General features: G+C 38.0%; 2 protein-coding genes across 2 annotated transcripts in view; both read right to left on the minus strand.

Moving 5' to 3' along the window:
- arap1 (ArfGAP with RhoGAP domain, ankyrin repeat and PH domain 1) overlaps window positions 1–1,929 on the minus strand; it is a 73,004-nt gene extending 71,075 nt beyond the window's left edge. Inside the window, exon 1 of the mRNA XM_088011876.1 lies at window positions 1,775–1,929. The gene's annotated coding sequence lies outside the window, so the exon portion shown is untranslated. The remainder of the gene's footprint in view (window positions 1–1,774) is intronic.
- A 6,281-nt stretch (window positions 1,930–8,210) lies between these two features.
- stard10 (StAR related lipid transfer domain containing 10) lies at window positions 8,211–27,800 on the minus strand. The gene is made up of 8 exons (XM_015003665.2): window positions 27,473–27,800; window positions 27,222–27,372; window positions 26,970–27,147; window positions 16,300–16,447; window positions 16,053–16,156; window positions 11,213–11,330; window positions 10,675–10,727; window positions 8,211–9,630 (listed from the first exon to the last, which is right to left on the minus strand). Exons 3-8 carry the CDS (start codon window positions 27,126–27,128, stop codon window positions 9,424–9,426), a joined length of 789 nt encoding a protein of 262 aa, XP_014859151.1. The 5' UTR covers window positions 27,129–27,147; window positions 27,222–27,372; window positions 27,473–27,800; the 3' UTR covers window positions 8,211–9,423.
- Window positions 27,801–27,902: the final 102 nt, after the last annotated feature.

A 27,902-nucleotide genomic window follows, 5' to 3' on the forward strand; every position in this document is an offset into this window, starting at 1 on the left:
TTGCTAATTAAATTTAGGTCTACACTTTGACTGGGCCATTCCATCAAGTGCATGCTTTGACCTACAACAGTGGTTTTCGACTCTGGTCTGGAAGACCTGCTGTTCTACATGTTTAGGTCTTTTCTACAGTCACAATGCTAACTTTTATAAAAAGGTGATTAACAGGTGCTTGACAGCACACTGAGGAAACAACGTTGTGGTCATCAGCGGGGATAGTGCACTCAGAATTTTGTGCAGCATCAATATTTTTTTTATTTTATTTTTTTTGCCACAGAAAGCATTTTGCACATGTCTGCTGTGACTGCCACATGACTGTGGTAAACAGCAAAAGGGATTTTTATTCACTTTCTTCTTGCCACATTAGGATTTGAATTTGTCCACTTTTCTGTTGACAAATTTTCCAACTTGAGCTGTAGATCCACAGTCATTGTGGGTCTTGTTGCCATTTGCCCGTCGTGCCGATTGAGATGGACAGACATGTTTTACCATCGTTTTTCCATCATCAGATGATATACCTGACCTGTATGTTGTATTCTTTGGTCTTCATCTTCTAACAAATATCTGAGATTTTTACAGAACACATACATTTATATAGAAGTTAAACTACAAGCAGGACTATAATATATAATTTGACATCTAAAGGCAATTGGTTGTAGTAGAATTTATGTTGAGGTGCCACAGAAACAGCGCCTGAATATGAATGCGCATCACATTTTTCAGATTTTTTTTTTTTTGCAAATAAAAAAAGTTTTGAAAACCATTTATAGGTTTTTTCAGTTTCACAATTACACACTACGTGTTGGTATGTCACACAAAATCCACTTAAGTTTGTGGTTAATGTAAAAAAAAAAAAAAAAAGAAGATATAAATATTTTTATATAAGGCAAATGCATGACATATTTGCTTTTTAAATATTCAACTGAGCTAGCATGTCATGCAAAAATGTTTTATGCTATATTGAGGCTCTTGACCTACAAGAAGTAGTTCACATATCTGAAATAAACAGGATATAAAACAGCAGTTTCCACCGATCTAAAAATCATAACTGATAAACAGTTTCACTCTTGATAAAAAGGCTAATTTATATGAACTGGTGCTACATGTCGTGCATGCTGGTCTAGCTTAAAAACAAAAAGCAGAAATGGGCTGATGGAGAGATCTTCAGAAGCATGCACTGTGGTTAGGGGCGATGGGGCTGTACTCTTGATTCAGAGCTGTACATGAAAGCTTGGAAATAACAATCCATCTGCTCACACAAAACTCGTGAATCATTATGCGTAATCCACCAGAACCGCTAACAGTAACAGCCACAACTTCCATGCAATCAGATTAGGAATAATGAATTCCTCTGGGGATAAACAGTCCAGTCACACAGGCAGAGACATAATAGAGAGAAACTTGTTGCATCCAACAGCTAGACGTGCCTCACAAGTCACCATGAAGTCAGTAATAGCTGATTATTGTTTCCTCTTCTTCGTTCATAAGGAGACATCAAAAAGCAGAACTGTACTCGGCGGAGAAAATTATTTGTGACTTTTCTGCCAAGCTAACCCAGCGTTAAGTCTACACATAACAGTTCAAAACACCGGTCAGTGGCACAGAGTAACCTAGACAACCCGTTTATTTTAAACGGGAAACTACTCCTCTATTAACTGGACTCTGGAAGGGGTTTTTGTTGTTGTTGTTGTTGTTGTTTTGTTTTGTTTTTATCTAAAAACTTTTTATATGACCAAAACAAAAAAATAGACGTATGAAATGGTTTTTATCAACTTACCTTTTTAAGCATTAACAGGTGTTCCACTCGGCGAATTTATTCTGTTCTTTTGTCCCCGAAATGGGCTCAGCGGCCACGACTGCAGTCCCAAACAGCTCCTAACATTTTTCTCACAGCGGAGCAGCAACCAGGCGACAACTCACAGTCTTCTGACGGCAAGCTGCAAACACGGAAACATTCCACTTCCGGGTAGACCTTTTAGAATAAGTGTATCATATTTTATTTTGAAGGTCTAGAACTTTACTTTTTAGACTTTTCCAGTACATTTCTAGCTAACTAGTGGCCAATTTATGCAGGAAAAAGTACAAAACTTCCGTAAGTCCATCATGTGACTCAGAGGAACGATTGGACTGCCCAGGGTGCTGTTATACTGTCATATTTTACCAGAAGTACATGTTCAGGTAACTAGGCTAACTGGAAAGTCCCAAACACAACTATTTATAGCGAAACATTTCGTACATATAACAGATTCTTGAGACTAGGGACAAAATGGGTTTTAATTTTCCCATTTTTTTATTATTATTTCTCAACTTTATCTATGCAAATATGACAAATAATGTTTTGGAAATGTAAAGATGCTAAGGTGCAGGCTCCCAGTTGCAACATTTTTTTTTAAATTACATTTTTAATCGACCTGACCCAGAACTTTGTCATCACCATCTGACAAAAATAAATATAAAATGATTTTTAAAATACCATATTAGTGCTATTTTTTTAACTAATTTTACAGACAAATGCTTCTCAAGAAACAAAATAAATATTATTTAAAACAAAAAACAAGAAAAAGTCCATCTGATGGAGTTGACAGTGCATGACGGAGTTGACACAGAACTGAAGGTGGTGACAAACTAGTGAGTAAAAAGAAAAATTTGATACATGTGAAGTAATGTCATTTATGCAAAATACATTAAAATGAATTAGCTGCACATTTAAATGAGATTTGGCAACAATTTCACTTAAAGAGTCACAAAAACTCTGATGGAGTTGACATCTGACGGAGTTGACGAAATGCCAAACTACCTCAATTTATATGATGTTACTCTGAAGGAGACCATATTGTAGCTCATCAGGTCCATGAAATCTTTAGTTTACCAAAATTAAGCTTTTATTTCATAAAATTTCATCAAAATTTTGAAAATTGTCAGTTATGGAGTTGACACATCATGGTTGTGACAAGCAACTTAGGAATAAAACAGAAGAAAAAACTAAAGAACAACATTTGCTAACCAGAGCTAACTAGCCCTCTTAGCAAAGGAAAAGAAAGGAAGTGGTCATGGGGTCCTGAGATTTTCTGGTGCCCCCCAATAATGCCTGATTTTTTTTACATTCTTTTCATGTCTGACGGTGTTGACAAAAACTAGGTACAAATTTCAATGGAGTTGGAAAATATATAAAAATTATTTTTATTTCAATTTATTGATACTTTTATAATTATTTATATGACTACTTATACTTAATTGTCATAATATATAATTTTAGTATTTCTTTAATTATTTTAAACTATTATAATGTATTGATCTCTGCTCCTGGACAAGGGATTTTACAGGCATCATCCACCAACTACAATGTTTAAAATAAAAAATATTCCAGGAAAATATACATTGTTGTGCTCACATGACCCAGGTTAGTTTAGTCAGATATTTGAAAAAATTATATTTTGTGCATATTTTATTCAAATTTTGTGCTTTATCCATGGGACCTGTTTTGTCCCTATTCTCAAGAATCACTGATAAACAATAGCAATCAAGTAAGAATTCACTAATTTATAGTAAAATCAACCCAGAAATTTAGGTCTTAAAGTACTGTTTACATGTACTGTTTTATGTTTACTGAAACAATATATCAAAAAATAATTTTTCTACAGTCAGAAAGAACTTAACCAGTTTTAAGTTACTACCAAAATTATTTCCATTAGCTACAAGTTAATGAGAAGGATACATTGTTTTACTTTAATCAAATTTAGAAGTTTACATACACGTTTGCAGTGTTCAGTAGAATTGCCTTTTAAACTATATAACAGAATAATATGGATAAAATGTTTTTGGTATTATTCATAAGCTATAGTTTGCTCAACTTTTACCCACTTCCCCTCCTGTCTGACATGAAATGTTTAAATGGTTGAATTGTATCATTAATTTCAATAAGAGTGAATAAATTATGTCAAATTATAACAGAATGTTCCTCATGTCCTACTTAGGTAAATCCTATGTATTTTACTATAAGACCCACCCAATAACACAGCTTGCTGTTTCCTGTTTTAGTTTAGTGTTTGTTTTTTTCCTGTGGTGAAAAGTCAAGTTAATTATTTTCAATTCCAGGCAGTCACACCATAAAAACACAATTTACTGACATGGACATTTTTAACTTTAGATTTGTGTGTATGTGTGTGTGTGTGTGTGTTTTGTTTATTACGTGTATTGCAAGGTCTCTCTTTAAAGATCTTTTTTGACACTAGAGGCCTCGTTTTCAGTCACCAGAAAGGCAATGGGACTTTATGAGGCATGCAGCAACAGTCTCAGGGTCAGAAACTGAATCCAGAATGGTTGCGTTGAGGACTACAGCCTGTGTTTATAGGGTGCTCGCTCTACTTTTACCCCATGAAGTGCCCTGGAAGGTCCTTTTGGATTTATATTCAAGATATGAGCCAGATATGGGGGGGGGAAATGTTTTAAAAGAGGGAATTTACTTTGAATTTTAATTTTAATCCAGTCTATTTCAGGTCAGCATCGCTAACAGGATGTACATGCTATGCACACTCTACCAGAGCTGAAACCTACAGTACTTTGCAAGTATTCATATTATTTGAACTTTTAGAAAACTTTTTTTTTTTTTTTTACAATTTTCCGTGTTACTCCCAAAATCTTCAACGTATTTTATGTTGTTTATGTGACTGATCAACACAAAGTTGTGGAATAAAGTTTTAGATGCAACATACAAATGCATGCACAGATTTTCTGATTTTTCTTCATAAAAATGTTTCATAATCGTGTAAAATCTTTCTTCCACTTGACAATTTTTTGCTACTTAGAGTCAAACACGAAGACATGAATATTTTTCCCATGGACTATAATAAAGACACCATGACTATAGCCAATTTGCTACTTGTTGTAGAGTCCCAGTGAAACCAGAAGAGGGCAACCACTTACCGTCTACACTGACAGATTATTTTAAAAAATGCTTCTCAAGAACCCCAGGGGTGGTTTGTACCAGAATGATCATTAAACTGTTGAACAGGATTCCTTTTACTTCATTAAATGGGAGGACAGTTAGCAAGATAATAGAAACCTTTACAATAAGTCTGACATAATTACTTTCATCACTGTGAAAAAATTGTTCAAAGTCTTGTCACTCACACTTCACCCATATTGTGATTCTCTGTTATTTGCTCCCCTCCCCACGTCACAATCAGGGACTCTGTCAGTCAGTTCCCCCTCCAGGCTGAATGAACTACACATCTACTCCGCGACAAGTCCGTGGCTTGGCAGCGTGTTAGTCATTTCATCTCAGACCTACAGGGAAAAGGACAGAGGTGGAGCTGGAGCAGAAGCTTGTGGTTGGGGTGGAAGGGGTGGGGGAGAAAACAGGTGGCAAAATCTGAGCTGCCGCATTGGGAGAGTAATGCAGAAGACTGACGGTGAATAAAGAAAGGGATGAAAACACTAGACAAGCAAGCGATGCAATACAAGAGCACAAGGAGTCTTAATGGAGCTAAGATAGGACAGGATAAATGAGGGAGAACAAATGGTTGAGATTAGGAATATGGAGAAAAAGAGCAGAGTGGGAGTGGAGAAGGCTGAGCGTGTGAGAGGATGGATAAAGAACGAGAAGATGAGGAGCAGAGTGAGGGGTGAACACGAGAGATGTCAGGAGAGGGAGTGGGAGAAGACACGAGGAGGAGGTGGGGTGGCGATGACTCATCACTAGGCTATCATCCCCGGTGGGCCGGGTAGCTGTGGGGGTGGTAGTGACACATACAGATCCACAGAGGGTTTTCTGGCCAACATGCTGCTTCTATGTCTCCTCCCGCTGCGGAGGCGGGTGGAAGACAATACGGGGATACCACTGAGACACGACAGAGCAAAGCTGTGCAGTTGCAAACCTTTCTTTCCTCCTTCTGACACACACACACATACAGGTGCTGGTCATAAAATTAGAATATTGTGATAAAGTTCATTATTTTCCATAATGTCATGATAAAAATTAAATTGTCATATATTTTAGATTCATTGCACACCAACTGAAATATTTCAGGTCTTTTATTGTTTTAATTTTGATGATTTTGGCAAACAGCTCATGAAAACCCAAAATCCCTGTCTCAAAAAATTAGAATATTATGAAAAGGTTCTCTGAACGAGCAATAAAAATAATCATCTGAATCAACAAAGTAACTCTAAACACCTGAAAAAGATTCCTGAGGCCTTTAAAAACTCCCAGCCTGGTTCATTACTCAAAACCGCAGTCATGGGTCAGACTGCTGACCTGACTGCTGTCCAGAAGGCCATCACTGACATCCTCAAGCAAGAGGGTGAGAAACAGAAAGAAATTTCTGAACGAATCGGCTGTTTGCAGAGTGTTATATCAAGGCACCTCAGTGGGAAGTCAGTAGGAAGGAAAAAGTGTGGCAGAAAACGCTACACAATGAGAAGAGGTGACCGGACCCTGAGGAAGATTGTGGAGAAGGGCCGATTCCAGACCAAATTAAATTTTCATCTCCATAAAACTTTTCAGCAGATGGAAGCATGAAGTGCTCCAAAATCTTCTGATAGCTGCTGCATTGATCCTGCCCTTGATAAAACCCAGTGGACCAACACCAGCAGCTGACATGGCACCCAGACCATCACTGACTGTGGGTACTTGACACTGGACTTCTGGCATTTTGGCATTTCCTTCTCCCCAGTCTTCCTCCAGAGTCTGGCACTTTGATTTCCGAATGACATGCAAAGTTTGCTTTCATCCGAAAAAAGTACTTTGGACCACTGAACAACAGTGGTCCAAAGTGCTGCTTCTCTGTAGCCCAGGTCAGGCGCTTCTGCCGCTGTTTCTGGTTCAAAAGTGGCTTGACCTTTGACCTGGGGAATGCGGCACCTGTAGCCCATTTCCTGCACACGCCTGTGCACGGTGGCTCTGGATGTTTCTACTCCAGACTCAGTCCACTGCTTCCCCCAAGGTCTGGAATCGGCCCTTCTCCACAATCTTCCTCAGGGTCCGGTCACCTCTTCTCGTTGTGCAGCGTTTTCTGCCACACTTTTTCCTTCCTACTGACTTCCCACTGAGGTGCCTTGATATAACACTCTGCAAACAGCCGATTCGTTCAGAAATGTCTTTCCGTTTCTCACCCTCTTGCTTGAGGATGTCAGTGATGGCCTTCTGGACAGCAGTCAGGTCAGCAGTCTGACCCATGATTGCGGTTTTGAGTAATGAACCAGGCTGGGAGTTTTTAAAGGCCTCAGGAATCTTTTTCAGGTGTTTAGAGTTACTTTGTTGATTCAGATGATTATTTTTATTGCTCGTTCAGAGAACCTTTTCATAATATTCTAATTTTTTGAGACAGGGATTTTGGGTTTTCATGAGCTGTTTGCCAAAATCATCAAAATTAAAACAATAAAAGACCTGAAATATTTCAGTTGGTGTGCAATGAATCTAAAATATATGACAATTTAATTTTTATCATGACATTATGGAAAATAATGAACTTTATCACAATATTCTAATTTTATGACCAGCACCTGTATATATGAACACTGCAATGGCAGAGCGGGAGGCCTCTGCCATTGAGCAATAATAGCAGCGGTGTTGAGCTTGAGATATTTTTGAATTTCTTGCATACACTTCCCTTCATCATTCATACTTTATAAGGCAGTGCATATGCAGAGGAGACTGGTGTAAAAATGTGGAAGCAAACAGAGAGGAAGAGATGCGAAAAATTCATGGCCAAGCCACCACATAAACAGGCAACTGCCGTGTTCCTCTCACTTCCTGAGCTATTTTAATAGAAAACCAGAACGGAACGGTTTCTGTTCAGTGTGGCTGCACGCCTGCTGTCATGAACAGCAGCTAGGCATGCTGCAGTAAGGAACATCCCAAGTATACATCACACAAGATCCCGTCATTATGTGTTGCTCTTTGGTGCCGAGTCGATCTTGGCGTTGCTATGCCAACAGATTGGGGGGGATTCCTAACACTGATCTAGGCCACTGCACACACACACACACGCAGTGAATCCGTAGATGCACGCAATCAAACGAACACACGTGCACACATTGTCTCCCATTGTGAGTACAAACAGTTCACCGGTCGCAGCTGCATGTAATTGTGTTTGTCTGTTCTGATCATGGCACGGCACTTTCAAAAAACCTGCATGAACGAGCCGAGACCGACCACGGCAGCAACCCAAGCACACATGAAAACAGGAAAATAAACTCAGAAACCAGTAAAATGATGGAAACCTTTGTAGGAATCTGTATTTATTTAAAGTCTACATACATTCAGACATCTCCCAAATTGAGAAGCTGTCATTGCATGAATGTAAATCTGCATTCGTCTGTGTGTGACCAAAAAAAAAAAAAAAAGGGAGGAGATGAAGGTTGGGTTGTGGGTTCCAGCTGCCTTCTGCACAACTGCATAATTATGTGCTTAGAAAATGTCATGGAGACACACTGAGGACTGAGAGACTTAAAGATCAAGACTAATATAGGTCTGAGTGCACCGGTGCAGCATGTTTGGGGTGTAAATCTCTGGAGGTCAGAGATCATGTAAGTAATTGTGAAAATATTGGATCTTGATAGGTCATATGTAGAATCAATATGCATGTTAAAATTTGTGTGCAAATGGTTTATTAAAAAGGCATAGTTCTTTTCAAAGTTATTTATGCCCAATAAACTTTTCCATTTTGTCTCATTACAACCACAAACTTTGTCGTATTTTATTTGGATTTGTGTGCAAAATTACAACTTGAATGGGAAATGACTAATTGTTTTACACTTCAGTTTAAATATATATATATATATATATATATATATATATATATAATCTTAAAGCTTGACTTGCATTCAGCCAAATTTACTTTGACATCCCAAATATCCAGTCCAAGAAAATTCCTTCAAAAATCACCAAATGAATAGGGTCCAGTTAAAACAATAATAAAAAAATCCATTCCACTTCATTGTTACGGTCTACTGTGTGTTGGACGATCTCATAAAGATTCAATAAAATAAAAAGACGTTTATGGTTACAAGGTGACAAGACATGTAAAAGTTTTGAAAGTCTAAGTGCTACAGCAAGAATCTATGTATATATTTGGTAAGAAACTCTGCATTAGAAAACGACATCCCTTTAAAAAGAAAAAAAAAACTAATGCTACTTTGAACACATCAAATGTTAGTTTATTTACTTCTTGTAGTATCGTTTGTGCTCCTTGTTTATGTGACGTGTCTGTGTTCATAAAATGTGTATGTAAATGTGACTGAGTTGGTAAAGTTTGTCCCTGTGCATGAATACCCACATAGTTGTCCTCATTGATATGTTTGCATATGCATTTCATGACCAATATCCAACGTACAAACAGAATCACATATACATACATGTAATGATGGGACGTTTATTAAGCATTTATGTATCCCTGCATTGCTGTTTGTATGAGCATGTTTGGTTTAGTCGCTGTCTTCTCTGTCATTAGTCTCAGCCAAAGAGCTCTCGTCGATATTCTCCAGGCTCTCCGCGCGCTGAATGCTCAGCTCCGAGAGTGGGATTGTAGCTAACGTGGTCTGTTCGGGGTACAGCCAGGGCTTGAAGTTGGGGCCGTGTCTCTGCTTCCACTCTGCATACTTCAGACAGGCTTTGCTGATCTTTTTCATTGCCTAGAACGAGGACAGAAATAAAAATGAAACAATCGGTTTTATTTAATATTACACGTATTTCCACAGGTTAAACCAACAGTCTGCTGTTTCTATTAAAAAAAAACAAGGTGGACTGGATTGACACCAGACATGAAATACATGGGTGTTGAGGACAGAAGCAGCTCTGCAGATTAAATTTAAGTGATAGTACAGTGGGAAGCAGAAGTGATCATGTGAAACATGCATTCGTGGTTAACCATTTGTGTCTGGCAGAAACTTTGAATTTGAGTTTGCTGCTTTAGTCTTGCTAAATATTTTTGTCAGGCGTTTCTATTGCTTACTGAATTTCTATAATAAACATTTCTATATTTCAAAAGATTTTGTTGAGAAATGCACCAATGCAATCTTTTAGTTGAGGCAATCCTGCCACTCGGACTTCCATGTAAATTTATTCAGAATAAGTTTGCAAATTGCATGTTATCTAATAACGATTCAAAGTAACCGACTCAGTGCAAACTGAAAACTAAAACAGTACAGTATGTAAAGATTTCCGTCTGTCCGAAATCTTTTAATACACAATGGTGCAGTGACGAAGGATGGGTAGATAAACCAGAGATCTTTTGAGCTTCAAAACTGCAAATATTTATATAAGGCATCTTGTATAATTAGAACCTACTACTAAGGTTCCTTCACACATTTCCGACTGTGTTTCCAATGAAGGAAAACTCACAGGATGCTACGGTTAGCAGCTGAAATGTGTAAATCAATTTGATTCATCTTTATGTTTCTACTTTGCAAATCCATTTAAGCTGCTCTTCACTGGTCATGGTAGCAGTCGGTCCCTTTCTTTCCTTACTTTCAACACAAAGTTAAACACCGCTCTCAGTAACAACCTAAGTAAACCCGCATTTCAGAAATGAGCTGCACAGAATGTTCTTTTTAGCAGGCATATAATTCCCACCGTGACAGCCCGTGTGCCATGACATACCGTCAAGACGAAAGACTACCATTTGGACAAATGCGCAAGACACTCACAGGATCCGTGTTAATATGTGCATGACTTACGCGGGGAGCGAGGAAGTGAGAAGATTTGTTGACAACCCACTTGGGTAATGAGCCTGTAAAAAAGAAAGAAGGAGCTGGGTAAGTCTGAATAAGACAAGAAAGAGGTTGATGAGGGATGGGGCAGGTGGCTTGAAGAAGAATGTTAGGTTTTCTTTCACTGCATTTCACATCAAACACATGAAAGAGAATCTCAGTAACTCGATTCTTGTTGCATCCACGCAAACACATTGGGAAGAGGTAATTCTTGAGATCTAAGCAACAACAAGCATGCAAGTAAGAAAAATAAAAACAATACAAACAGAAAATCTGACTGGGGAAAAAGAAGGATCTATAAATAGACGGATCAAGCTGCAAATCTTCTTGATATGGTTACCAGGACGACACATTTTAACGTAAAGGTAAATGAATGAATAATTTATGCAGCCTGCATTAGCACCTGGAAGGGGGAGCATCTCTTTTCCCATCATTATGTGTAGCATCTACGCACTTTTGAACAGGGCTGTGCGCTGATTTGCTGCAGTATGTGTGTATTATTTACCTCGTGGATCTACCTGGGCCATATAAGTGAGGGTACAATTGGTTGGTCCCTGGCTCTGAATCATGTAGCCCGTCTGAAGGGAAACGGCCCGCACCATGTCCTTTTTAGGAGGGTATTTCTGTGAAGACAACAATAAATTTATGCTTAGGTAAAGGGCACAACAAAACTGGATAATATCCCCTGCATTTTAATATCTATGAGAATAGAGTCCACATTTTTTATTCAATGAGGGCACAATATCTGAATAAAAAAAAAAAGAAATTATAGATTCAAAGCTTTTCTAGACATTTTATCAAATAATCCGTCATGTTTGCAGCAAACATATTGAAATGTGTTTTTAAATTGCCACATTTCTATAGTTTTACATTCATTTGAAATCCAATGCACAAGACAAAGCACTAAAAGCTATACACACTGCAGCATACTGTATTATTATTACTGCTAACTCCTTTAGCTACATAGAAGATAATTATTGACTATAATGGCATGCAGAGCTGGTTAGCCAGCACGGACTGGAAAAGGCTCACTGCAGAGCACTAAAGAAGCACCCAGAGCACCAAGGAGATGGAAACTCTTAGCAGAGAGGAACTTCACATCACTGCTTTATGTTTTTTTTTGTTTTGTTTTTTTTTTTTGTTTTTTTCCCCCAGAGATCTGATGCTTGTTTTTGGCATCTCCTCTTCTCTACTAACAGGTTACAGCATATGAATTTCTGCTGAGCACACCTTGGCTGCTTGGTTCATGAATCGTTTGCAGGATTCTCAGAAACCAAACAGCATCATGTTCTGAGCTAATGGGCATTTAAGTTGAACTACATCTCTCTGACATCCGGCAGATGCATACACTATATCTTATGCCTTGATCAACTGACAAAAAATAATCCTGGTAATTGATTATTAGCAGGATTAGTTATTTGAAAGCAGAGATTTTGGGGTTAAAAAGATAAAAACTTAAAAATATTCACTGAATTTTATCTGATCAGCAGCAGTGGTTTTAAAACTGAGTGTAACTTTATGAAAATTAGTGTAAAACTGGAGGACATTTTAAGCAACTGCCAACATGGCCGAGTCCGGCTGTACAAGCAAGTTCATTCTGAGTAAGATGCTAAAAGAAGTCTCCAAAAATTAAGATTTATATAGGACGGATCCAAAAAACAAACTTTAAATCTTAAAATCTCAGGTTCATATTGTGCAACAAACCTTTGTCCTGTCAGAAAATCTCTGGTTGTGAGTTTTAATCAGCCCTTCAGTATGAAGACAACTAAAAATGACCTTGAGCAGATATCAAGTATTGTCAGATATTTTATGGGACAATTCTGCCGTGTGACTGCTGCACATCTGATTTTGTCCTCATTTGCCCTGACACACAAGCTGTTTATAAAACACACTGAACATTTTGTTACAATTGGGCCTCATTTCTCTCCAAGTCCAAATTCAATGTCTGACTTGCTTTGGTCAAAATGAAACATGGAAACATTACCGAAGCAAACACTCACAGCCCATCTCCCAAGAGAGCATAATGACATAACCCATCCATTCCCTCCTTTTTATAAGATTCAGGTCAAGGTTTTGAAACTACATTGAAGAGTTTACATCACCATTAGGAGAACTGACAATTAACACATCATCACATACTGGCTTAACAAAAAAAAAAAAAAAAAAAAAACTTGTGACAATTCCTCTGATTTCTTCCAAAATGTTAAGTTTGTTCCCTTCTTTGATTTTCTTTATTGCAGCATTCAAAAAAAGATGCTCTTGTTGGAAAAACAAAGACAGGTCTAATTTGGTAGAATATATAAGACAAAGAGCGTCATTAAATCCATACTCAAGTTAAATTACAATAAATAAAGATCTGCACTAGATAATTTTACAACAGGAATGCAAAAGGAATATCATAAAGAACTGAACTTCAGAGGGGTTGTCAGTGCATTCATGTGACATTAAAGCTGAGTGGAAACAGAGAAGATTTTTTTTTTTCTACGGTGAATAAAAGTAATTCACTTTTCCATTGAAAATTTAACTGAAGACTTTAGTCATTCAACATTATTTTCTAGCTCCAATCTCAAATTTATTTGTATTATAGTATGTTTTAGGCATGCCTGTCTGCATCACTTGTTTATTTTAAAGTCAATGTCATATTCATTCAGATTAATAAGTTAAACAGTCTTCCATTCTTTAAGTCTGAAGTTCAAATGATCAGCAACAGTGACTTTGTCAAATCACACAGCTTAACACAAACATTCTTTCACGGACATGGATTCTATTATGTCCATAAACTCTAATTTAGGCAGGAATGTGGAAGACAAGCCGGGAGTTACAAGTCACATGAAATGACTTATGCTTCTGTAAACTTCGTTTTAGGGAGTATAACTCTGAAAGAGACAGAGAGGATAGGAGTAAAGGACCAGGGGACTAAATACTTTATTAAACAAATTATTTAGACACTTTAGATTATTTTTAATGTGCAAACATCTTCTCTAGTTTCTTTTATGCTTCACTGCCAAACAGTCAAACCCTCTCTTAATCTTTTAAAGTGGTTCCTCATGGACTGCCACAAATGAAATCTTTTTAAAACATTTACTGACTGTCCCAACAGATGAAAGGTCCAATAACTGAAAGGTACTAAATATGTATCCTTACTAACTGCATGACAAACTGTGCAGGGCTGCTTTAAACTGCATAAACTTCAATACACAGTTTTTCTTTGAGGCTTTGGCTGCTTTTCAGCCCAATAGGAGACTCTTTCTCAAAAGAAAAGTTTTTCTTTGATAAGTCACCAAAAATCTGACTTACAAATTAACCATGCATGAAAAAGCTACTAAGCTCCCATGTTGTTTCATTACAGAAAGCATAGCAAAAGTTCTATTTTAAGCTGGAATCACATTACAAAGTATCCAAATATACAAATTTGTACCAATTTCAGTCACCTGCTCTATAAAAATAAAGGTGATACATTCTGACAAATGAATTGTTATAGTTATATGTAACCACTAGTATTCAAGAAATCACCTTACAGTTTCTCAAAGGCTGACATGAAGTCAATAAAAAGCTCAACAATGAGGGATCTCTAATGTCTAGTGTTAGCACTTCAGGCACAACATTATGACCAATGACAGATGAAGTGCATAAAACTCATCTCGACAAATCTTTTCTTACAGTTCAAGTGTTAGAAATAATTAAATCTAAAAGTTAAAGATCTGATTGAGTTTGACAAGAGCCAAACTAAGATGACTGAGTCAGTGAAAAGTACAGGCCTGGTGGGAAGTTCCCAGTCTGGAGTGATCATTGGCTAACAAAAGCCGTCGTAAACAGATGACGTTCATGTGGATCGGAGGCCAGCCTGCACAATACCGTTTACTGCTGCTTAGCCAGTAGCCACAGATCAATCTGTGGCTACCTGAAAGGGGCAGTAATGGACATTTGGGTCTCAGAGTTGAACCATGAAGCAATAGAAGAAGGTAGACTTTTCTTATGAGTCATGTTTTCTCTTATTTTACATGAGTGGTATGTGCATGTCGCTTATTTGGGGAACAAATGGCATCAAGCTGCATTGGAGGAAGAAGGGAAGAATTTAGGTGGTCGATATTTTGAGATTTACTAACTAGGACTGGTTTGGCTACCGTCCAGAGAGACAATAATTTAAGAATATTTTAAGAAGCACAACAACCCTGAGGTGTTGCCAATTATCCGTATGTGAGATTCACAATAAAAATAAATAAATAAACAAACAAAACAGAGCTCATCCGTGTCCCACATGCTGACGAACTAGATTTGCTGCTCACCTTCTGAGGTAGAGCAAAGACTATGCCTCAACAGGTCAGTGCTGTTTCGGCACCAAAATAGGGAATCACAAAACTAGAATGGGGCCAAGATGGTAGAAGTTCATCTTCTGACATCTTCGTCTGACTGTTCAAACCCCGTCAGACTCGATTGCTGTGACCTTGGCCAAGATACTTCACCTGCCTTGCCTGTTGGTGACCATCACCATCCATCTGAATGCGAGTAAAAATAGGTTAATGACTGAATGTAGAGCAAAGCTCTTTGGAGTCATCCAGACTAAATAAAGTGCTGAAAGAGTTCAGGCCATTTACTGTTTAAAATGAGAGTAAAATAGTTTGACAGCAGAACCTCAACATGACTGAGAAGAACCTCTAGAGAATCTCACAGATTTTGTTTGTTCAAATTTTACAAAGCTCACTGCCTCATCAGTGTTACCCAACCAGTTTCTAATCAACACTTTAATTTTGTTGAAGCAGCCTTGGTGACAGGAGATGATTAGGAGCTCAGCTCCACATCGGAAAAGCTGCCAATTTATCAGCAAATGTTTTGGGCTGAAGTAAACTTGTTACTCACATAATCTTTATGTTCTCTAATCACTATGTTTGTTCTACTACCACTTGATATTAAATGGGTCAAGTTCTTAGAAAGTACGTTTAGTAGCCAAAGTAATAATGTGCAGTGTTCATCTGTATCAGATTAATGATCTTGCAGGGAAAATGAAGCAGTACTGCCACATAAACCATCTACCGTAAAAGCTTCAAGGGGTGGAGAGTTGTGTCTCTCTGGACAGATGCCAAGCTGTCTCTTCTTCCTGGATGGACAGCTCCTCTACAGGATGAGTGAAATTCTAAGTGTCCAATGAAAGGTTTGCATCACCTCCTGTCTACATAAAGACATTCATGCACTACAATGTCCCTGGTAAAGTGGGCAGATGGGTTTTTTTTCAGCTGAGCCAACAAGCATCTACTTTGTTCCATTTATTTCACAATGCTGTATTCGCATTTATGTGCAACATAAAAAGGTTCTAAAAGGGTTCACTGCATGTGGTTGTCTATACATACGGCATGCTTAACAGAGTAGTTCATGATGATGTAATCCTTCCCTATTGGCAGCCAGGAGCGAAGCGTGATGACGTCCCGGTTCCGGAGAGGTTTCGGACACTTCCCTTTAAAACAAACAATGCATCTCCAGTAAAACAGACTGTTGAACAATAATATGCATTTCATTATGAGACTACTTCCCCTTACTACACAAAACCATTCACCCACGTAAAGAAAAACAATGTTTAGAACAAACAGTGCAACGTACATGAGTAGTATCCGACATCTGCATTCACTGTGAGCTTCCCAATATCAAAGGTCTCGATGACGTTTGAGTCCCACTTTCTTCTGTATTCAATGTCATGGAGAACATCGTACATCGTCTCAGCCGGCACGTCCTTACATACCATACGACACTAAAGGAAAGAGAACATTCATCATGAGGCTATAAAGGAAAAAGAAAACACACACACAGGAGTAATGGAACGGATTATTTCTTCTCTCTGCAGTGCCTCGTAAAACTGTTCAAACTTCCTGAATCTTTTCAATTGTTAACAGAATTTTACTTGATAGACCAACACAAAAATACTGCATAACTGAGAAGTAGACAGTGATGCGATGCTTTCCATTTTTAACTACATAAAAAGCTTGAAAAGTGTTACAGGTATTTGGTTTCCAATCGAAACTGAAATTGAACTTTTTAGCCTCTCTGTGGCAGAAGTACCAACACTGCATATGACCTTAAAAATGACATCCTTCTCTTTCCACCTCCAAGGGGGAAACATGGAGAAGGAAGTGTCATGCTGTGCGAATTTTCTTTGTTAGAGACAGAAAAGCAGGTCAGGACTGATGGGTAAAAGGATGGAGCCACACTTGACAGATTTGTGTTGAGTCATTTAAAAACATTCAACACTTTGTCATTACTTTTAAATTATGCACTTCTTTGGACTAATCTGTAAGAAAATCCCAGTAAAAGGAAGTTTGAAGTTGTAACTTAAAAAATAAGGAAAAGTTCAAGTTCAAAACACTAAACACCCCGTTTATTTCTCACTGGGATCGCTCAGATCAAGCAGTCACTGACTCATTTCAGATCTAAAGCTTTGCTTCACTCCTGCCATCTGAAAAAGGGTTAAGTATCAGATTGACCTGCAAAAATCTTAGCATTTACATACAATATTGCTGAAAAGAGGAATACAAATGAACAGGATCTTGCAGAGAAACTGCCACAAACAAACAGACCTATTTGATGTGGAAGTGTTTGGACATCAGCTGTTTGGAGAGCGTCAATGTCAGAAAGAGGGAGATTGGGTGTGAAACACAGAGAAAGGAAAGCACAACATCAGGAGAGAGACAGGCCACTGACCATAGATGAGTCATTACTAGATCTGAGCTCCAACAGAAAAACAACACATTCAGTACAAGTCAGAGTCAGGGACATATGTCAGACAACCTGCAAGAGTCAAGCATTGGCTCTGAATGATCTTTTTTAGCCGTCATTGCTTGACAGCTAACTTCTACCATTTGGAAAAAGTTTCAGAATTGATCACAAGATGTAAGCATAATGTCAATCATCCATCCATCCATGCCACCTCTTTCTTTGTGTCTTTTCAGGTGCTGCAAAGCTTATCAATAGAACCAGGGACCTCCTGTCTTTGCTTCTGTTTCTTTGCTAAGCAAAGAAACGCCTCAAACCCTGGAGTGCAGCCGTTGCTGGAGTTACAACTGTCTCGGGGACGCATCTCAATAATATCAACAAGTACAACGGAGGAGCGGCAAGTGAAAGAATCCGCAAAAATGAAGAGATCAATGAAGGAAAGCACTTGTGAAACAGACAGAAAGTGAGCAAGAGAAGACAAGCAAATGAGAAGGAAATGGACCCAGTCTGTCCCAGAAGATTTAAAGTCCCAATACTAATCAGTCGAGAAGGCAGCCTGTCTTTATCCATCTGTCTCTTCCCATTCCCCGAGGGATTCATTTAGAAAAATTATGCTCATTACTGCTAGGAAAGCTCTTTGAATAGAATGGAACTTGCGCTGTTCAATAAAAATAGCATATAGGCTCATCCTTTTAGACCAATATCAAACTGTTCTGTAACGACATAATATAACATCTAAAGTACTCTCTTAGACATGAACAAGTTACTTCAACTATAATTGCAGTCCAGTACAAACAGCTTGAAAAATCTGTCAGCAGAAGTGTAAACAGAAGCATAAAGACTGCAGAATGGTTTGCAAATCTTTTAACATCTTCTGGGATGTAATGTTAGGTTGAAATTCAGAATCTATATCAACTACTCAATAATGGTGTAAAGCCACAAGTTATGCAGCAACATAGGTTGACTTTCAGATATGGACTTTTTCAAGGAACGTATGAGCAAGACACCCCGCTTCAAGCTACATGTTGTATTACAATAGAATGGTGATGAATTAATTGTGATCAGCTTGACCTTTCACCAACTGAAAGCATTTTGTGCATTAAAAAAAAGTCCCCATGTTTTAAAAGAACCAATTAAACAAAGTGAACAACAACATAATCCTTGTCTGGAAATGCTTAGCATTTTGTTACATTTTAAATTTGAGCAACTTTTGGGTATGTATCCACATAAAAGCTGTTTTCACAAATCATTCCCATTTGTAATTTTTCTTAAGTACTCAAAAACACGGCACTGTTTTTAGACTCAAACAAAAACAGGAATTCAACCAAAACTGTGAGGGAACTATGCCAGACCTTTTGTGGGTTGCTGTAAACATGCCAAAACGAAAACAGACAACCAGGCGTAGAGCAGAAACATTGCTATTAAATTTCAGTTTTCAGCTTAGAGGCTGGGAAAAACACTTATACCTACGAACAATTTAGAGTGACCAAATAATCCAGTAGTCATGTTTTGGGAGCAAGAATGTAAAGCCCAATGCGGAACAACACCTTCATACAGTACGACTTTAAACAGAAATCACAAAAACATCCTCAGTCTTTAAGAAATGTTTTGTTCTACTAAATGCTTATAGTCCAAAAGATCATTTTTATTTGTTTTTTATTAAGCTGATATCTACTGAAATTAGAACTTTATGGTCTTCATTGATGAATCATATTTTTTCGCCATGTAAAGATCTAAAGCAATTGGATATGCATGTTATTTTTGGCTAGCAGTGAACGAACTTGAAAAATGTTTTGCAGAGCTTAAAATATAAAACAGGCGTGCATTTCTCTTGAAGCGTGTGAAATGTAACAGGAAGTCACATACACTCATTTTAACTGTCAAACCACCAAGGTTTACATCAAACATGCAGCCCTTAGACTAAGATACACCATTATTGTGATTAATATTAAGGATACTGATATAAAGCAATATCAGCTTATTTAGATCCAAAATTGACCTAATTGTGTTGTTGTGTGGAACTGGGCAGGAGATAAACGTCCTTTCAAACTTTGTGGGGCCTCACATGGTTTGGTCTCGTCATTCTCTGTAGTAAAGTCTAAAACAAAAGTAACCACAGAGAGCAAAAGACACCAAGTCACATACAAGCCATACATATGGTCATCTGTTAAAAACAATGACTAGGCACAGCAGGCGACATTCAGTGAAAGGTGACAAAAAATTGCTTTTACTGTAAAAGTTGTGTAAAGTCAGATTTTCCATTTTCCCCTTCAAACTACTTAAGAACCACACACAGACAAAATATGTCCGACACATCTTCATCAGAATGCCAGAAACAATGCTTCAGTACTTGCAACTTGCTACGCTTGATAGCCAACAACATATTCTTCAATGTTTGCATGGCTGTGTGCGTGTGTATGCGTGTGTGAGCACTTGCACGTACATGGATTGCCAAATCCAAGGTACAGTAGGTCAAAAAAAAACTCCAGTGGGAATAAAGGATGTGTTGTATCCACAGGCAAACTGAAACAGGAGTAGGAGGAAGGAGGACAATTGAATAAAAAAAGTGAAAGAGGAGAAGTGAAGGGGCAAAAGGCATTCAGCAGAAAATGAAGACATACACCCTGTTAAGCACAGATGTGTGTAATTCTATTACATACTAATTCAGTAAACTCAGCATAGGAAGCCCAGAGTGAAGGGGGAAAAATAGAGGCAGGTGAAACAGGGTTCAGAAAGATCCAAAGGCCAGAGTAGAGACCAAAAACAGAAATCTATCCAGTTGGTTATGATTATCCACAGTATAGCATCCACCCACACCAAGCACCCAACAATCCCTTTTCCCCTCTCATGTAACTCAACTCACCAACTTTTCCTTCTTTGCTTTGGTTCCTCCATCAAACACTTTTTTCCTCATTTGCCCTCTCATACCTGCTCTTCCTCCTACAAACTTGTCAGCTCTCGTCATCTTCTTTTGAGAGACGATACAAAAATGCCAAAAACAATTCTGGGGATGTTTCGTGCAGAGCTCCCCTCTGCATCTGCATGGAAAAGGAAAATCCCAGAAGGCTATTTTTTTGTGTGTGTTAGTGTTTGCCTGGACAAATGTTTCTGTAGTGTTATATTAAAATTTATGCTAAAATAATTAAATGCACAAAAAAAGTAAAAACAAAAATTCTCTAAGTAACTGCCTGCTTTAGTTATGAAAAAAGAGGAATCGCTCAACTCGGACAGCTTCAGTCAGAGTATGCAAACAGAATAAAACATTTATTATTCATAACCTAAATGTCTAAACCAACAGCAGCCGCAGTTCTGATTTTGATGACAGAGCTGTAAACCTTCTCAGCTTATACGTTTAAGCGACTAAAAGAAGGTGTGTACATAACCTCTGATTAGAAGACAGACATATTTAGATAATTAGAATCTTGACCACCAGAAAACATGCCAAATCAAGATGTTGGAACTAAAGGCACCGCCACCTACAACTCCAAATAAAGTTGTTTTAATATTACAGATAAACTGCAAGTTATGTCTGTAAAGCAGCAGACCGCAGGCTAGCTACCAAAGCAGATAGCCTGACTGAGTTAACCTACTAAAATCAGCTTCTGATAATTGTGTTGCTCCATCCAAAGCAAAACAATAAGTTGATTTCAAAAGGTGCTTCCTCTAAATTTTTGCTCAGGCTTGTGTAACAAAATAATAAATGAATAGTACAGATATATGAAATAACAGGTCATTGCTTTTGTTGTGGAAGAATGATTCTTCCACTCCATCTAAAACAAAACCTGCAAATCTGTGTCGTAGAGGGGCAGATGAGTGCAGACAGCTACTTCTGCCAAATATTTTTTCCACACTTTCTACAGATTCATAAATTATTTACATTCATGTTTTAACTTGGTGATGTGTGTCTATTACATTTGTCTGTACAAAAGTAAAATCTCTGATAAAGATTTGTAGCTTTACTCACTTTCTAAACTGAACTGTTATTTTATACCATCTTATAATTTTGAAATAAAAATCTGAATCAGCCACATGATTCTGATCAGCACATTTTAGACACGTGAGGTGAATGAATGATGGTGACGGTGCTTACTGCTGCACCTGAAACTGCATGCAGATGACTGATGAATAACTGATGAATAGAAAATAATTGATGAATAGGAATTATAAATGTGGTTAATAGGATATTTAGCACCCTAAATAACTCATGACAATTTTAATATGCATTTTTCTTTACAATTTCTGATTCAAAATCTAAGAATTTAGGTCCAGATAACTAGTCGCTCCCATTAATTATTCTACATGCATCAGCAGAACTACAGCCTTTTATTCTGTCTATAAATAGAACGGCTATATCTGTAGCATAGCTGATTTCCAGCCTCCTAAAATGTGTACAAAGACTACTAAACTGACGAAGGCTGAATAATAGTACAGCCCTTTGTAGAGTGGAAGATCAATTGCTCGAGCCCCGAAACAAAAGTTGAGACAATATCATACGATGGAAAAAGCAAGCTCATGTTACTGTTATATTTACATAAAGATAAGAGGCAGTTATAGACAGAGGCCCAACCCAAATGACTAACGTGTGCGTGTAACTGTTTGCAAACTACAGCTGTCATTAGGAAATACAGCTGGTGTAAATAATTTAAAAAGGCACGAATAAGATTTGTTCCTTTGCATTCATATAGTGGACATACAAAGAGTTAACACGCCAATGAAGCAGACTTGCACCGTGTTGATTATGTTACACCAAAAATCAACAAGTGCTTGGCTCCCAGGTAAGATCCCAATTCATGGTATGATGTTGGATCCCCCGCCCACTCTGCGTATGAAGATAACACTAGTGCACACTTAGATACACACCCATGTATGCACACATCAATTTATTTAACAAAGTAAACACCTGGTGGTTAACTCACGCTCTTCAGACCCGGATACAGCAGCAGGAAAAAGGACTGCTGTTACATCTCAACCCATTCTGTTTGCTTACTGTCCCAAGCAGTACTGAAAGATCACATTACTATCAGCTACTGTGGTATACAGGCCAATTTTCAAGACTGGTGGACTGAGGAAATTGTAGTCCTCTAACAAAGAAAGCGTTGAGCGCAACTTGATCCCTTCATTACTGGATCAGTATTGCACGATTACATTTTTTTGACATCCCAGTTTCTCCCAATTAAAATGTACATTTGGCTAACTTTGACTTAGAAACCTAATGACTGCAGTCATCTACTCTATTTAAAGTGAAAAAAGTACTTTCTTTACACCTGCTAAGTCTGCTCAGTGTATAATGAATAGGAAAATGAGGCTGGTTCATGGTTTTCTGTATGAGCCAAGAGCATTAGAGCATGTTGCCCATGAAAAAAAAGAGTTATTAGCCAATTAGAAATCACTTTGTGATCAATAAGCATTTTTTTTTTTTACTTCATGTTCCTTGTGTAAATATCCACATTCTTAAAAAGGTATTCCTTTTTTCATCAGTGACATGGGAGTGAGGGTATGTTGCATGAATCAATTTATACCCCTAGCTAACTGGGGTATACATTTTTAAATTTATACCCATGTTAATGTACAAGTGTACTTCAACATACAATTTAAAGTATTGTTGAAGTACAGAAAATGTCCTCATGCTGAACCATCAACCACTAGGTCAAATGAGAAACAGATAATAGAGTTTGCTCACTGCATATTTGCACAAGTTCTTCACATTAACTGACTAATGGCTACTATATCATTCAAACATCCTTTTTTGTTACAATGAACAATTATACTCTGATGCATTTCTGGGAAGAGGCAGTCATTTTATCGGTATAACACACAAAGAGGTATCAAAAAGTTTGTGAAAATGTAAGTACTTTCATGGATGTTACAATGCTAAGCAATACAAGCAAAAGAAGTGACTCATCATCCATTTTCTACCCTTCACGTTTTTTTGTATGAGCTTCAAGGCTTGATTTTCTTTTGCTGAACAAAAGTTATGCTAAGACAAAAAAAAAAAGATTCAGTTTTCAGAATTAAGCATTATGATTGTTTTGACCAAATCTGTCAAATCTGTTACTTTCATGTACAGTAAATTCCTGCTTGCCTTCTCTCTAGAAAAGTAGATCCAACTGCGTGACCTGGGTGAATAGATTAAAACTCAGTCATCAATACTGCTACAGACTTTTTCAGCATGGTTATGTTGTAGAGAGCAGTGAAATTAAATTTCAGAATATCTTGCACCGCCTAAATCAAAGAGAAACCTCTCTCTTTATGATTGGAGTAAAAACTGCCCAGCGCCTCACACATGCAAAGAGGCGACATTTTAGCGCCGAGTTATTGATCCAGAGCACTTTACGGTGTGAAAATCATAGAAACAGTCCATCAGTGACACCTTTAGAACAAGTGAATCAACCCTACATCAGATCTGCAAAACTCTACGTTTCAAGCCGTGTGTCTTTTCTTCTTAAGGAAGATACAAGAGATATGTTTGTGTCTGTGTGAGGGCTGCTGACTTCAAACATTTTCTTTCAACATATTTCCAGATTATTTTTCTGTCACAAAATCTGTTTGTCTCTTTTTTCAACATCAACAACCAATGCTTGCTGTTTGATAAAAATAAAAAAACTGCCTCCTTATCAATGCACCAGGACAGCAGATTCTGCACTGTGCTGCGAAGAGATTATTCTTGCTCCATTATGCTTGATCAGCATTGTATGACTAACAGATATGCATTTATTTATACAACGCCCCACACTGCTGCTACATACTCCAAATGAAATGAGAGGATGAGTTCAAAGGATAAAGATTTTTTTAATTGAAAAAGTAACCAATAAAAAAGAAAACCTACTGTAGCCTTGAAAAATATTGTGTGCTTCTGAATATGAAGTAAACGCTAGAAAATGTTTTTAATTTGGACTCAAATGTGAAGAATTACTTTGTAAAAGTGTTCATGCCACTCGCATCTTTTCACAGTTTTTCATATTACATCAAGAAGCTTTAATGTGGTTTACCTAGATAAAATAATAACAAAAAATGCAGGAAAAATATTGGTGCTCCGTTTTCTTTTTGCAAACAAAATCTGATAAGAGCAGCATGCAAGTATTCAGACCCCAGACTAAAACTTTTAATGGCAGTTGTGGTGTTACTGTGGTACAATTATAGTACTAGGCATATCTACAGATCAAAATTTCTACCCAGGTTCTTTTGCTACAGAGCTGAATCACAATCTGATTGGATAAAGAGTGTCAATAAACAAAACATTTTTAAGTCTTGCAACAAGTCATCCATCCTAACACAACATAAGTGACCTGAATTTGAACAGTGCTTTTCTAGTCATACCAGCCACTCAAAGCACTTTACACTAGATCCATATTCATCCAACCGTTCTCACAAAAGCATACACACACACACACACACACACTCGTATACATGACCAGCGGCACATTGACATGTGGTAGAAAGAACCTGGAATCAAACAGACAACTTCCAGGTTTAAAGATGATGACTCTTCCCACTGAACCATAGTGACCACAAAGCAAGAACCAAATTAGTCAATTGTACCTCTGTATGTTTAGGGCTATTATCCTGCTGAAATAATAGCCTGAAATTTCTTATGCCTGGAATTTAAATTCTTATGCAGCCTTCAACAGGTCATCTTCCAGGACTGCCCTGCATTTCTTTGGTCAATCTAGAGCAAAACCTAGCCATAACCTAGGAGAGCATAATGCTGCAATCACTATGTTTCCCCATGTGGTTGGTGTTTTGAAGATGATATACAATGTTATATTTTCTGCCGTGCACAAATCTTTGCAAATGTTGACCAGATCTCATTTCCTCTTTCATAAAGTCCCATTTTATGGAAGGTACAACTGTCCTAAGGTACAGCTGTACACGCACTGAACTTATGTTACACATAAAAAGGCTCCATTCCTAATGAACTGCACTTTTGAAGTAAACTTTAGGCAAAAGATGTCAAATACAGATGCATATCACATGTTTTAAGGCACTTAAAAACGCTCTTACATCTTCTTCACAGTTATATGATTCTTAATTCTATACTACTGCTTGTTTGGAGAAAAATATGAAAAAGATCCAGGGGTATGAATACTTCTGCAACACACTAGTTTTACTATCAGTAGTTGATTTATCTCTGGGGAAATAAAATTGCCTCTTAAGTTTTCCCACCTGCTCTCACTTCTGTTAAATAAGGGGAATTTTCCCATAGAGTGCATTAGGGTTGCATCAGCACCACTGTAAACATTTTATAACAGGATGTTACACTCGGGGCTTTCCTTGACAGTTGTTCTATAAAAATATATATATTTCAACCTATACTCTTCCATGATTACAAATGGATGACATATAATTTTGTTTGTTAGTTTGCTTTGGAACTCTTCCTTTCAGTCAGCGTAAGCATGGCGAACAACTACAATGGTCCCATGCAGCAAAAAGCAGCAGCAGCATTTAAAGCATGTCAGCACTTTTGATCATATGGGAATTTAGCAGAGCTTTTCCCTGCATCCAGATTGTACGACTAGAGTGTAGATGTGCTGATGCGTCAACTTTCCTTTCATTCATGTTTTATGGACAAAGCATGAATAAAGAACTAGAATGGACTTTTACTTTTTTTTTAAGGGTGGATCAAAAAGTTAATTTACTTTAAGCATTCAGTACAAAGAGCAAAGATTCATTTCACATAGATGATTATTCCATTTTAGGTGTTAATTTAAATAATTATGTTTTTAAAGATATGAAAACCAAAAATTCAGTTTCTCAAAAAGTTAAGAATATTTCACAAACTCGATTAAAAATAAGTTTTATTAAAGCAGAGGTTCCCAAAAAAAAAAAAAAAAAAAAAATTCAAACAAAAAAATTCAAAAAACACGAACACTGTATGTGCTGGGTTTTTACCATAGAATGGCCAACTTTCTGTTATTCCTCTGTCAATTTGATACAGTAGGGGCTTCCACACTTCCCATATGTGTCTTCTGTCACTTTTATCAGCAGTTAAAACTGTTTAATCCGTTGCTAACATGTGATGAGGCTCGCGCTGGGTTTACACCTGTGCGGCAGTGAAGGAGACCTGCTGCTGCTGTGAAGAGCTAAAGGTGAGTTAGAATCATGGCAGCAAACCAGCAAAACGCAAAGAACTTTTCACAGTTTTTCCCCCAAACTAACAGACTGTTGATTAAAGCTGTTGGATGCAGGTAAAGTTAGCTCAAAGATGACTAGCTAGCTAATATCAATACAGCACCTTAAGCTTAACAAGTAGCCTGTAGGCTACCAATGCTGTTGTCTATGTTCAGCTACATACATTCATTTTGCCCCCAAAAGAGCCATTCCCCCCAGCGAATAACGGGGGGGAATGATCTTCCTGATCTTCCTGATCTTCACCCCTCGTTGTCTCCCCCTTTGCCTTTTCTTTCAAATGTTTATTCCGTCAGTCGCTGGGGGGACTGAATTCATTCTAAAATATCGATGTCCTGTATTTGTATTGAAATACTTAAATAAATTTACTTTTAGATGATACTAGGAATTACTCAGACATCAGTGTAGACTAAAAAAAAAAAACGTATTCGACTCACCTTAATTTTATGGACGGATTTGCCCTCCTCCAGCACCTGGGTCCATACCGTGATGCCCCCCTTGGTGTAGGTCATGGTCCAGCCCTCTTCGCACAGGCACTCCGCCTTGAAGCTGGCGAACGCCCTGTCGTCCGGAATGGTCACTGTCTGTCCAGACATGGCTTGTTGCCGAGACAAGCTGCGGGAGGAGACGACTCTCACTGGAAAACACAGCTTTATGTCAACAAGAAATCAAGAAACCGAAGATATTACCTCCTCTTCTGTGGCAATAAGTTGTTTAATTAATTTCCCCCCGTGCAGGAAGCGTTTGTAAGGCAGCACCGCGTCTTGTGATGCTCTCTGTGAACGTGTGTGCGCGCGCGCGTCCTGGCAGGTCCAAACACCGCAATCCTCCTTGAACAAACTAATGAAACAGAGGTGTGACTGACACAGCCTCGCACAGGTGAGCACACAAAGCTAAAGCGAACAAGTTAGAGGGGAAATGACATGGGCGAATATTATACCGGTGGCTGAAGAAGTTTCTGTCCGCTTCTGCAGTCCTCAATAAGATAAACCGCCTTTCTGTTCAACCATATGTTTCTGTCTTTCCGCTTGTCACCCCTTTTTTCTGCCCCTTTCCAGCTCTGTGGTCCACCTTCCTGATCTTCACCCCTCGTTGTCTTCCCCTTTGCCTTTTCTTTCAAATGTTTATTCCGTCAGTTTACAGCAATTAGCGGAAGGTCTCCATGTCTGCGGTACAGCTGTGGCAGGTGGTGGTGGTGGTGGTGGAGATGCAGGCAAAAGAAATAAAAGGAAGCGGGAGGAGGAGGAGAAACCGAGCGACGCAGGGAAAGCTACATTGAAATTGCACCTCCCCGTGTTACCTTCAGGTGCTCCTCGTAACGCTCACAGCTCAACATGAATACTTGTGGCGTTTAGATGACTAGATTAGAA

Source organism: Poecilia mexicana, unplaced genomic scaffold (genome assembly GCF_051168715.1).
Source record: "Poecilia mexicana isolate PSO_F unplaced genomic scaffold, ASM5116871v1 scaffold_13, whole genome shotgun sequence".
Classification (NCBI taxonomy): domain Eukaryota; kingdom Metazoa; phylum Chordata; class Actinopteri; order Cyprinodontiformes; family Poeciliidae; genus Poecilia; species Poecilia mexicana.

Coding starts and splice junctions, on each gene's coding strand:
- stard10 (XM_015003665.2), bottom strand. CDS start 27,128: ATGTCTGGACAGACAGTGACCATTCCGGACGACAGGGCGTTCGCCAGC. Junction 10,728..11,212: donor GGCCCAGGTAGATCCACGAG/GTAAATAATACA, acceptor TCTTTTTTACAG/GCTCATTACCCAAGTGGGTT. Junction 9,631..10,674: donor CTCACTTCCTCGCTCCCCGC/GTAAGTCATGCA, acceptor TCCTCGTTCTAG/GCAATGAAAAAGATCAGCAA.